This window comes from Nyctereutes procyonoides, unplaced genomic scaffold (genome assembly GCF_905146905.1).
Source record: "Nyctereutes procyonoides isolate TBG_1078 unplaced genomic scaffold, NYPRO_anot_genome, whole genome shotgun sequence".
Lineage (NCBI taxonomy): Eukaryota > Metazoa > Chordata > Mammalia > Carnivora > Canidae > Nyctereutes > Nyctereutes procyonoides.
In genome coordinates, this window is record NW_026575160.1 from 9,380,899 (window position 1) to 9,393,969 (window position 13,071).

General features: G+C 41.0%; 1 protein-coding gene and 1 pseudogene across 1 annotated transcript in view; both read left to right on the forward strand.

Moving 5' to 3' along the window:
* Positions 1-13,071, forward strand: part of DNAH11 (dynein axonemal heavy chain 11) — a 299,232-nt gene that overhangs the window by 117,712 nt on the left and 168,449 nt on the right. The window contains exons 35-40 of the mRNA XM_055314731.1: positions 442-534; positions 2,385-2,579; positions 3,732-3,809; positions 5,774-5,906; positions 9,619-9,746; positions 10,754-10,902. Of these exons, the coding sequence (XP_055170706.1) occupies positions 442-534; positions 2,385-2,579; positions 3,732-3,809; positions 5,774-5,906; positions 9,619-9,746; positions 10,754-10,902 (776 nt within the window). The remainder of the gene's footprint in view (positions 1-441; positions 535-2,384; positions 2,580-3,731; positions 3,810-5,773; positions 5,907-9,618; positions 9,747-10,753; positions 10,903-13,071) is intronic.
* LOC129502878 (iron-sulfur cluster assembly enzyme ISCU-like) lies at positions 7,766-8,265 on the forward strand (annotated as a pseudogene).

Sequence of the window (13,071 nt, forward strand, 5' to 3'; positions counted from 1 at the left end):
GAGCGTCCAAGTGATTTTGACGTAGAGTATTTAGGGCAGATAGAGATCTGGGCTGGGAGGGGTGGACTCACAAGGTTGTCCATTTAACTGGAGAAGCATGCGTGTTTGGAGGTGAAAACGTCCTGGTAGTTCAACCTCTGAGTTAGCTTGATGGGGGAGAAGAGCGGGGAAGACAGGTGGAGCCAGGGGCACACATGGCAGCTCAGTGTGGCGGGAAGAGATCTGCTGACAGAGGCACAGAGCCAGGAGCATGAGGCAGGAGGATGCCGAACGGACGTGATTTTTACAGTTTCCCAGAGAAGAAGATCCTACTTCCCATCCCTAAAGCATGTATTTGTCTGAACTTTTTCCTTAGAGCTTTTGACTCTTACCTCTGAAGTGACAATCTTACTCCCTCATAAAATTTTTGAGAAAATATAACCTATGTTTTGATTTTTATAGGATCACTATGACTGGGGACTTCGCGCTATCAAATCTGTCTTGGTTGTAGCTGGCTCCCTGAAACGCGGGGATAAAAACAGGCCCGAAGATCAGGTAGGGCAGTGCTGACTGACACGGTTGTGGTGCTCAGCTGAGTAGCTGGGCGGCTTCACGGGAATGAAGGCGCGTCCTGGGAAGGTGGGCCTCGCGGAGCGCAACTTTCAACAGTTCTCTCTCTCTTTCGTGTAGAATGTTTTGAGGACTGGCATTTCTTAACGTTACAAATGGCAAGTATTCTGGAGCTTAAGGATAGGACTAGAGGAATGAAAATGGGATTTTTCTAGGTGCTTTTGTTTTTGTTTTCTTAAATTTTTAAATTTTGTTTAAATTTTTAAATTTTTATTTTTTTAAATATATTTTTTTAAAAGATTTTATTTATTTATTCATGAGAATACACAGAGAGGAGAGACAGAGAGGGGCAGAGACACAGGCAGAGGGAGAAGCAGGCTCCACGCAGGGAGTCCGACGTGGAACTTGATCCCGGGTCTCCAGGATCACGCCCTGGGCCAAAGGCGGCGCCAAACCGCTGAGCCACCCGGGCTGCCCTTATTTTTATTTTTTATTGGAGTTCAGTTTGCCAACATATGGCATTATCACCCAGTGCTCATCCCGTCAAGTACCCTTCTAGGTGCTTTTGAAATATCAGCCCCAAAAAAATATTTTGGAGGTCATACTCAAATAATTCAGCAACCGCTGGTTGATTTCCTCTGAGGAACATTTAGAAAATCTGATTGAGTTGGGATATGAATCCTGAAAAGTCAGTGAAGACAGAATCTAATGGAGCAAAGTGTGTTCCTTCTGTGGGATGGAAGATGAGTGTGAACAATGAATAGGAAGGATGATCGCCTGACACCAGGGAAATGCTTAGGTGGTCATTCACAGCTGCTAGGGGACTGTTTTACCTCTGCTGGGGAGAAACAATAACAGCCTTTTGCTCTAATCTTTTTGAAGTATTTTTCCTTTATTAAGTAGCGAGAACATGGATATGCAGGGCTGTATGTATTCCATATGGCTTGAGAGGCTGAAAAAGATCGATTTCTTTAGAGCTTCTCTTCATGTTAAAGGATACTTCCCTAATTCTCTATTTCTATGATACTTCTTTCTCCTCCTCTCAGTCATAACTCATAATTGGGTTGGGATTTTCTTGCATTTCTTTGTTCTGCTGTCTTGTTACTGCTGTTTGAATTGCTTATCTCTTTCTGTAAAAGTCATCCTGATGTTCAGTTTACTGCTTTTAAAATCAAAAGCCCTCTTTAGTTTTCAGCCAATACAGAACAAATAGCCAAACTAAAAACAGTTCAGTTTGTCAGTCTGAGATTCTCAGAGATTCTCTTTGAACAAAATGATCTGATGGGCCTGGTTAATTTATATCCTGGAGTTTGAGGAATAAAGAGGGAAGAGCCTCAGACCCTTTGTCAAGATCAGAATAGATCATTGGAGGATCAGAGCCTTCTTGCTGCCTGGAGTCTGAGGTTTGTGATAACAGCAGAGCTTTCTCGTGTTCGGATAGGTGAACTTGTAAGCGTTGACCCTCCCTCTAGGTAGAAAGCCATCCTTTTTTTTTTTTTTTAAGATTTTATTTATTTATTTATGAGACACACACACACACACACACACACAGAGAGAGAGAGAGAGAGAGAGGGGCAGAGACACAGACAGAGGGAGAAGCAGGCTCCATGAAGGGAGCCTGATGTGGGACTCAATCCCGGGACCACGGGATCACACCCTGGGCCAAAGGCAGGTGCTCAACCGCTGAGCCACCCAGGGATCCCTGAAGGCCATCCTAATAGAGGACCAGTATCAATATCCCATGCTTTAGATGTAAAGTAAAAATAACATCTTCAGTTGTAGAGGTGTTTGTTACACCCTGTCTTGGCTTTTTCAATAAAGTGTTTTCTTTCCAGGTACTCATGAGAGCATTAAGGGACTTCAACCTGCCTAAAATAGTGACGGATGACATTCCCGTGTTTTTGGGACTGGTTGGTGACCTGTTCCCAGCCCTAGATGTGCCCCGGAGGAGGGCGCCACACTTTGAACAGGTGGTTAGGCAGTCCACCTTGGAGCTCCGGCTGCAGCCTGAGGAGAGCTTCACCCTTAAGGTAAAAGCAGCTTGTGCTTTTCATGGCAGCTCTTGAGATTTACAATGGGAATGACTCTAATCTAAGTGGTCATTAGCCAAAATGTTAACTTACGTATGCCACGGACCTTTATACTTAATGTGTTCTTTAAAGTATTCTAAATTGACAGGCTTTACGATAGAAAAGAGAGATATTTTATAGTTTGATTCCAGGAGAAGGAACATAGTTCCTTCTATGGAACTATGGAAGGAACTTCTATGGAACTTATGGTTGTAAGCGTAAGCATACTTTTCAGTAGTTGGCAAAAATCCCCTTGTTGTTCTTAGTGACATGGCTCAGAAATTAATTTTGCTCTCTCCACCTTAGAGAAAACAGGAAGTGAATCATTAGCACGTGCTTTGAGTAGGGAAAGAAATGTTGGCACGTATGACATCTGACTCCTCAAGGGCTTGTGCATAGGCTTGCTCTACTTGGGTGTAGTGAATACTTGGACATTAAAATACACTCAGCGTCTATCTTAGGTATCTTAAAGGATGGGTGTCATTACTCAAGGGTCGGTAATTCGCTGTGTACTCTTTGTGTCCAGCACTTTGTGAGGAGGCCTTGGTTTGGTCAGGAATTCCTGCCACATAAAGCACTAATGGACCTCCCTTCTGCCTGTTATCAGTGACTCACTGAGTAATGGTTTTTCTTCATTCTTGCTCCCATGTTGTACTTGGGGAGATCCAGGAGAAACTGGAGTTGGCACTTGTCATCTCTCATAACTTTCCTGGAATGTAATTTTGTCAGTGGGAGGTGGCTTGAGGGTTTTTTTTTTTTTTTAAGATTTTATTTATTTATTTATTCATGAGAGACACAGAGAGAGAGAGAGAGAGAGAGAGAGAGAGGCCAAGACACAAGCAGAGCTTCAAGAAGCAGGCCCCATGCAGGGAGCCCGACGTGGGATTGATCCCAGGTCTCCAGGATCATGCCCTGGGCTGCAGGCGGCACTAAACCACTGAGCCACCCGGGCTGCCCTGGCTTGAGTTTTAAGTAAAGAATTAACCAGAAGTGGGTAGGGATTTCTTGTGGAGGGGGGAAGGGGGATTCCTGTTTTTGTTTTTGTTTTTAGTTTTTTACTTTGTTGTTAAATCACCAACTCATGAAAGGAACTGGTGACTGTTCGGTTGGCAGGTTGTCCAGCTTGAGGAACTGTTGGCTGTGCGGCACTCTGTGTTTGTGGTTGGCAACGCAGGCACGGGCAAGAGTAAGGTATGGTAAATTGCCTGTTAGTTTTCAGCCACAGAAGGAACAAACGTTGGTTGGGCATATTTTCCTTTCTGTTTAAGAGTTCGCTTCATCGAAGTTCCCCATAATTTGAGTTAGAATCTGGGACCCTAATACTGCTTTTTGATCAGTTGACACTGTTTTGTTTTGTTTTGTTTTGTTTTTTCATATCCGTGGCAAAGAGAATTTAACAAATAGAACCTTGTGTTCAAATAGGAAAAGCAAGCTGGAAGAAGATTGGGCTTTCCATATTTATCAAAACTACTTTTTTTTTTTTTTTTTGATCTCTCCCAAGCTAGTTTAGATTCTCTTTCCCATATCACTAAGAAAAAACATATATTTTCCTTCGGTATGTTCTCAGACAAGCAGCCCTCTATAAGGAGCAAAAGAAAACTTGAAAAGCAAGGGAGATGGCAAAACCCACATTTTGGGGGGTACCTGTTATATGCTGTGGTGGGTGCATTATGTGTGATTTATTGTGCACAGCGATGATATATTCTGGGTATTATTCTTCCCCCATTTTTACTCCACTGCTTGATTTTGTTTGATCTTATGGACAATCCTGGCAACATATTTTCTTGGTTGGCAGACCATATATGAAGAATTATATGCATTTTAATTCAGGGTGCTTAGGTATAAACATGTTGAGTAGCCAAAGACTAAAAATAATCAGTAGGCATATGAGACTTTAGAACACGGGTGCCTATGGAACTTGCCAGTATTTAGATCACAACCCGAAGTAGAACAATTGCAAAGGGAAGCCCGGTATTGGGATGTTCTAGTGAAAAATGTAATAACTGAAATATTGAAGTAGATAACTGATAGACCTGTAATTATTTTGTTAGAGTAAGTTTCAGATGTGGGCCATGGTTCAGGGAAGGATAAAATTAAATTCTGTAATTTCCAGTAGATTAATGGTTTCTAAAAATACAAGCTTAATATTCCTAAGGCATTCAATTTCTTTCATCTAGTCTTCACTGATTCTGTTCTATTCAACCTTTACTTAAGCTGATAGAACTAGAACACTGGAGCTCAGGGCCATGTTACTTAGCAACTTACTCTTCCAAAGTCTTTGGCAGTTGTTTACCAGTCTTTCAAACGCCTATGAGTAGGTCAGGATGATAAATATCTAAAATAAAAATCATGGCTTTTCAGAGAAAGCAAAAAAGGATAGTTGGGGCAGGTATTTGGGGTAAAGTGTCAGTTAATTAAACAGACACAGATAAAGCATCTATCCAGTAAATTCTTAGCTTCACGGATTCTTTTTCTCAAATTACCTAGATCAGAGTTTCTCAGCTTCATTCACTGTTAATGTGCTGGGTCAAATAACTCTTTTCTGTGGTGGCTGACCTGTGCATCCATTGTAGGATATTGAGCAGCATCCGTGGCTTCTGTTCAGTAGCATGGCCTCTTCCTCAGGTCCAGGGTATCTCCTGCTGAGAACTGTTGCTCTAGGTCATTAGGTGTCAAAGCACGTCCAGACTAGCATCACAGGCATCACCTAGGATGTTACTAGAAAATGTAAATCCTCAGTCCCACCCTAGACCTACTGAATTAGAAATTCCAGGATTAGGCCCGGCCATCCGAGTCTTAACATCCACTAAGCGATTCTGATGCACCTACATACAGGCAGAGTGGATTTTAATAACCTAAACAGGAACATTTGTTTACTTATTTGCATACATGTTTAAAAAATCTCAAATGATAGAGTGACTTACTCTAGTCTACAGGATTCAAAGAATCAGGTGAAGAGATCCTAAGTGATTATAGGATTAAATTTTTGACAATGGTAATGAAAATGTTCCCACATCAAATTTTTTCCCATACTTAACACCCGAAGAATTTCTAGAAACATAAAATGAATAAAGAAAATCCTTTAGAAATCATTTACTTTCCATTTGCCTTACAGGAGTATTAATTTTCTTAGCTTCTTTCCTTCTTCCCTTCAGATTTTGAGAACGCTGAACCGAACATACATTAACATGAAACAAAAACCTACTTGGAATGACTTAAACCCCAAAGCTGTGACAACAGATGAACTCTTTGGTTTCATACATCACGCTACTCGAGAATGGAAAGATGGCAAGTAGTATTTCCCCTTTACAAGTGCTAAAATTTCTTTATCCAGAAAACCATTTCTCGGTTCAGGCCAATTTCGGTCATAGCTGTAGATTTATTGTTTATGTGTTGGCATTATTGGAAATATAGTAGCTCACAACAGCATTTATAACCAATAAATTAAAATTAGATTTGAATAAGTGGTCAATTTGCATTCAGCAAGTTTGCGCTCAGAGCTGTGTATTTTATCCCATGTCAATTATGTCAGGACACCCTGTAAACCAAGAAGGAAATGAACTTGAATGCCTCAGGTGAATTTGTAAAGTATCTGCTACCAGACACAGATGGAGTTTCAGGCAGACTCTGTTCTAGACACCAAGGACCAAAGTTAATGGGACATGTTTCTTGTCCTGAAAGTCTTTGCAGACAAGCAGATCCTTTTGTTAAAATTTGTTACTACTTTCCATTTCAGTAAATACACTAATCTTGGCATCATCTTTGAGTCCTTTCCCCCGTTTCATGCCATACGTTCAACCTCACAGCAAATCCTACAGGCTTTACCTTTAAATAATCTATTGTCTCCCAGTACCTTTTGTCTTTTCTTCTGCTCCCGTTAGCCTGTACTGTCACCTCTTGTCTGTATTTGTGCAGTAGTCCCCACTCTAGTCTCCCTGCAGTTCATTTTTCATACAACAGACAAGAGGGCCCTCTTCAAAATAGGAGTTCTCTGCTTGCAGTTTCCAGTGGGTTCCATCTCCCTTAGAATCCAACCTTTATCCCAGGCTTAGAAGGTTCATTGTGATTAGATCCCCCATCCCCATCTCTGATCTCATTTCCTGTGCTTTGCTCCTCACTTATCGTAATCCATACACTCTGGCGTCTTTGCTCTTCCTTAAACATGCCAAGGATCTTCCCTCCATGGGGCCTCTGCACTTGGTGTTCCCACCATTTGCAGCACTACTGGTAATCCGCATGCCTTAGGTGTCTGGTCAATTCCCACATCAGAGACGACTTTGCTAAGGATCCTATAGGAGCACGCCTCGCCATTCTCTGTTTTCTTACCATGTGTATACATCATTTCCTTAATTTGGGGACAATCAAAATTTACTCTTAGCCTTTCTATCATTTTTTTTAAAGGACTGTGGCAGAAAGGGAATAATACTGGTTTATGCTGAAAACCTGTGGAAACCGTTCAGATAAGTGATCATTAGAAAAGGATGCTGGCTTTTTTTTAAGATTTTATTTATTTATTTGAGAGAGAGGGAGAGAGAAAGAGAGCAGGAACAGAGGGGAGGTGCAGAGAGAGAGGAAGAAGCAGACTTTGCACTGAGCAGGGAGCACAATGTGGGGCTCAATCCCAGGACTCTGGGATCATGACCTGAGCTGAAGACAGACACTTAACCAACTGAGCCACCCAGGTGCCCCCTACCCTTTTTGAAAAATGAGTCATGGTAATAGATTCTACATACTGTCATTTATTGTTTACACAAAATATTTCACAGAGGAAACAAAACCTTCCACATACATGTATCAAAACAGTTTTTCTTACAATATTATATACCTGAGTTTTGAAAAAGCGGTAGTTATTAAATACATCATGTAACACACACAATACTTGGATAAGTAGTGACAGCAAAAAGGCTTATGGATTTGAAATATTTTTATTGGGGTGCTTGGGTGGCTCAGTTGGTTGAACATCCAACTGTTAATTTCATCTCAGGTCATGACGTCAGGGTTATGGGATCGAGTCCCAGGTCCAGTTCCATGCTCAGCAGGGAGTCTGCTTAAGGATGCTCCCTCTCCTTTTGCCCCTCTGTTCCACTCTAAAATAAATCTTAAAAAAAAAAAATAGGCATGGGTCTGCACAAATGCAATCCCGGGGGATGGCGGTGGCTGGAGCTGGCTGGCTGAGATGGGTGGTATTGGCCCTGCTGCTCTTGAGCCCACGTCTGCCTGCCCAGGTACTGTTGGCTCTGGCCCAGCTCTCACAAGAAGGTTGTTGATCATTATGAAAATCCTAGAAATGTGGGGTCCCTTGACAAGACGTCAAAAAATGCTGGAAGCAGATTGGTAGGGGCCCTAGCATATGGTGATATAATGAAATTGCAGATTCAAGTGGATGAAAAGGGGAAATTTGTGGCCTCCAGGTTTAAAACATTTGGCTGTGGGTCTGCAGTTGACTCCAGCTTGTTAGCACCTGAATGGGTAAAAGGGGATACGGTGGAGGAAGCCTTGACCATGGAGAACACCGACATCGCCAAGGAGCTCTGCTTTCCCCCTGAAACTGTGCTGCTCCTTGCTGGCCAAAGATGTAATCGAAGCTGTCCTGGCTGATGACAAGCTGAAACAAGAACCCAAGAAAGGAGAGATGGAGAAGAAATGAGCCCCCAGCAAAGTGTACAGCGGGTCCCATCTGCTGTCTGTCCTCCTACCACACAGTCACTGTAGATGTTCAGAAGCCCCTCACACTGCAGTAAAAAGAGCTCTGAGACATGCACAGTGGTTGCTGGTCACGTGGTGGCTCCAGTGCAAGCAAAATACATAGTTTACTCCTTCCAAGTCCCATCCTAGCTTTCAGCCCTCTTTTATCACCTTAATATTGTATTGAGTCTAGTCTGAATTGTGTGCATGACCTCAAAACCGAAATCAGGGATCCCTGGGTGGCGCAGCGGTTTGGCGCCTGCCTTTGGCCCAGGGCGCGATCCTGGAGACCCGGGATCGAATCCCACATCGGGCTCCCAGTGCATGGAGCCTGCTTCTCCCTCTGCCTATGTCTCTGCCTCTCTCTCTGTGTGTGACTATCATAAATAAATAAAAAATAAAAAATAAAAAACGAAATCAGTCACAAAGTCTCAAGTGTCATTAGTCCACGAAGTGTGCAAATACCTAATCTCACCTGAATCTATCTTGGGGAAGATTACCAGTAGAAGGCCTCGGTATGATGATTTGATAGAACCAATTATTGTACATAAAACAGATTTGCATATACATATAATAAAAGAATGTAAGACCAATAAATAAATAAAAGGTTTTTATCTTCTAATCTTATGAAGTCATAAACAAATGACCAAATTTCTCAAAGAAGTGTAAAAAAACACTTCTGAGTTAACTTCAGAATTCTCTCCCATGAATATTGTTAGAGAAAAATGGAGAACAATGGAATAAACTAATGCTTGGCCTGAAATAGATACTAAGCATACATATAGGGGAGAGGATAATGTCTTCTTTGGGTATAAGTTTTGCGTTGCATGTATGTTTTCTTCTATAAATCCCTCCAACTGTTCTTCAAGGAAGCTACTATCATTTTCTTTTAAAGATTTTATTTATTTATTTAAGCAGAATGAACTGGAAGGGGGGCAAAGGAAGAGGGAAAAGTAGACTCCCTGCTGAATAGGAAGCCTGGGGCAGGGCTTGATCCCAGAACCCTGGGATCATGAGCTGAAGGCAGTCATGTAACCAACTGAGCCACCCAGTGGCCCTACTATCATCTTTGATGTGTGGGAAAGCCTCAGAGAAGTTAAGGTGCATCCTCATGGAAGTAAAACTTACCCATTGGTCTGCAGTCCAGATATGGCTCAAAAGGTATCCCACATCCCCATCAGAAAAAGGCAGCAAATGTACAGCAAATTTATTTATTTAATAAAAGGGCTTCCCATAGACATAATTGCAGTTTATTTTAGACATAAACAGCACTGAAGTCCATTCTATATTAGGATCATTTACTCTTAATGTGTAGGTCTCTTCTCATCCATTCTGCGAGAACAAGCGAATCTTAAGCATGATGGGCCAAAATGGATCATCGTGGATGGAGATATTGATCCCATGTGGATTGAGTCCCTAAATACCGTCATGGATGATAACAAGGTGAATAATACCTTAGTGCTGAATCTTAAATATCACACCTGGAGTGTAGTAAGATCTATTCACTTGTTGACTTGAATACTAGTTTTTAATCATGAACCTAATGTTCTTTATGGAATTGCTATTTTGATAAGTGGCACTATCCTCATAATTCTCGGAATTTCACTGTTAAAGAGTTGAAGGGAAATACATTCTTCTTATCTGAATAAATGTAACCATCTTTAAAGAGAGATATATCTGAGAATTTGGTACATGCCTTACCATTTTCTAAGAGCCAGGCATAAATTATTAAAACTTTGATCAAGTTTTCTTTTTATAATAAAAAGAAAAAAATGATGAAATTTTGCCATTAAAATTAAGTAGTTCCTATGGCTACAAAATGCATTTCTAAGCATTTGCTATGGCTAATCCAGCATTCCCAGCAAAAACAAAAAGCAATGTTCCAAGTCCATGAGACACCACTTAAAGCAGCACAAGGTCTGTGGTAGGGTCAGGTGAAAGAAATAGGTAATCATCCTTGCTACAGAACAGAATTACTAACCCTCTTAAATAAGCAGTAATTACTGCTTTTCTGCATTAAGACATTGTTCATCATAAATTGTAGGTCTGAGATCTTTATACTTGCATGAGTTTCTACAGGACAATTGATAATTGTGGAATTTCAGATTCTAAACAAAGTTTATTTTTTATGGTGTTCAGGCCTTTAAATGTAATGAGCATTTAGAGCCAATGTCTTCTGTTAGTAGTAATTACTACAGATATTGAAAGGTTGGCATGAATGAGTCCATGTTGGTGAGTTTGTTCCTCAAGGGTCAGGGAGCTGCCCTCTGGGATTAACTGAGATCTTTATTCGGACCACCCTTCCATTGGGACAGTGAGCTCATTGCTTTTGGCACTTGTACAGGGGGCCGCGGGAGAGGGAGTACTTTGTGTTGTGATGGTGAGTTAGCTGCATGGCCTTTGCCCCGGAACTTGACAGCGAGTCTGTTATGCTGTGCTGCTCTCTCCAGGTGCTGACCTTGGCCAGCAATGAGCGCATAGCACTTACTCCCTCCATGAGGCTGCTCTTTGAGGTTCATCACTTACGGACTGCAACCCCAGCTACTGTTTCCAGAGCCGGTATTCTGTATGTGAACCCACAAGATTTGGGCTGGAATCCGTGAGTACTGGTTTTCTTCTTTTTTTGATTGTGATAAAATATACATAACAGAAAATATTTTAACCATGTTTAAGTGTACAGTTCAGTGGTAGTACGTACGTTCACATTGTTATACAACCATCACCACCAGCCATCTTCATAACTTTTTTCATCCTCCCAAACAGAAGCCCCATACCCATTAAACAGTAACTACCCAATACACCCAGCCCTCGGTGCCTTTTCCCTTTCTACCTCTATGAATCTGATTCTGCTAGGTACTGCTTATAAAGGGAATCATACGGTAATTATCTTTTTGTGATAAGCTTATTTCACTTAGCATAATGTCTTCAAAGTTTATCCATGTTACAGCATGTTCCAGAATTTCTTGCCTTTTTAAGCCTGAATGATGTTCCATTGTATGTATACATTTTACTCATCCATTCATCTGTTGATAGGTTCTTGGGCTGCTTCTACTTTTGGTTGTTGCCAATAATGCTTTTGTGAACATGGGCATAAGATATATCTTTGAGTCCTTGTTTCCAATTATTTTGGATGTATACTCACAAGTGGAATCGCTAGATCATATGGTAATTCTATTTTTAATTTTTATTGGAACCACCGTGCTGTTTTCCATAGTGGCTGCACCATTTTGCATTCCTTCCAACAGTGTACAAGGGCTCCAATTTCTGCACATTCTCACCAACACTTGTAATTTTCTCTATTTCTTATGACAGCCATCCTATTGGGTGTGAAATGGTATGTCACTCTGGTTTTGATTTACATTTCCCTAATGATTAGTCATACTGAGCATCTTTTCTTGTGCTTATTGGCCGTTTGCATATTTTCTCTGGAGAAATGTTTACTTCAATCTTTTGCCCATGTTTTAAATCTTGTTTGTTTTTTGTTTTTATTGTTGTGAATGTTTCTTTTTCTCAATCTTAGTTTTAAAAACTAAAATTTAATGCGATCATTTGAAGAAGGTATTAGCAAATAAATTGAAAGCTAATTGAGTAGGCTGAGTTAAAGATAATAAAATTAGTACCTGTATGCATTTGTCAGTTTTAGTCGTTCATACCTTGTACATCTTAAGAACTCAGTATTTGTCCAATAAGTGAATAAGTAATAATAATAGGCCATATGGAGCACTGAGATATAAAGAAGTCACTTATATAAATATATTAATGTCATATAAAAATGTATGTTCATACATGAACAGCCATGCATGAACAGCGGTAATGCTTTGATTCAGAATAAGTATGTCACATCAGGATGACTGTGTCCCTCACCTGCAGGTCATCTTCCTCTAAATCTCAGTGTGAGATCCATCCCTTCCACATTTTGGTAGTCCCTCATTCCCTTGTTCCTGCAAGCACAGGTATACTAAGCAGGCTCCATTAATAACTGTGGCATGGCTCTCTCCTTCCCAGTTTCCCAGCTCCATGCCCACCTTTGGCAAGCCAAGTCTTGCTTGTGATCCTTCCCTGTGACCCTGATTTGAGGATGACCTCTGTTCCCTGCCCATATGCTTAACTGATGCACTTCTCCAGGCTACTTTGGGTACTGATTTGTTCATTAAAAGTCTTATTCCTTGAGTCTACAGCCAAGTATGCCCATGCCCAGGCTTCTGTGTTTAACAGTGTTTTATTGGATTTGTCTGGGGAAAGGGTGATTTTCAAAAGCCTAAAATGGATAGGTCTTCTTGAGCTAGTAAGTCCTTTGCTCGGCTAGGATTCAGACTGTCTTCTAAGGATGCTTCTATGGGTTTGGGGGCTGCCTAATAGAGAATTTCCAGTATCCCTTGTCTCCCTCCCATACAAAGAGCAGAGGCATTCCACACACCACATTTCCTTCAGGGGACCCCCCACCCCCCTGCGTGTTGTCTGATTTCAATCATGAACCTCACAGTTCCCAAGGTCTATAATTCAGTCTCAGTAACATCACATGGAGATTTGTGCTAATAAAAGCTGTCTAAATCCTTATTTCAATGAGGACTTTTATCTAATAGGTCAAAGAGTCTTACTTGATTAGAAAAGACACCCAATTTGCATTCCTTAAGAAAGTTAAACAACTCTGTCTTCACCATTACACTTTGTTTTTATGGCGGCTTTTGTTTTATCCAAGATTAATGGGTAAGTTTTAATTTTCATGTGTGTGACCACAGTCATTATCCAAAACAATGGAGATCTTCTC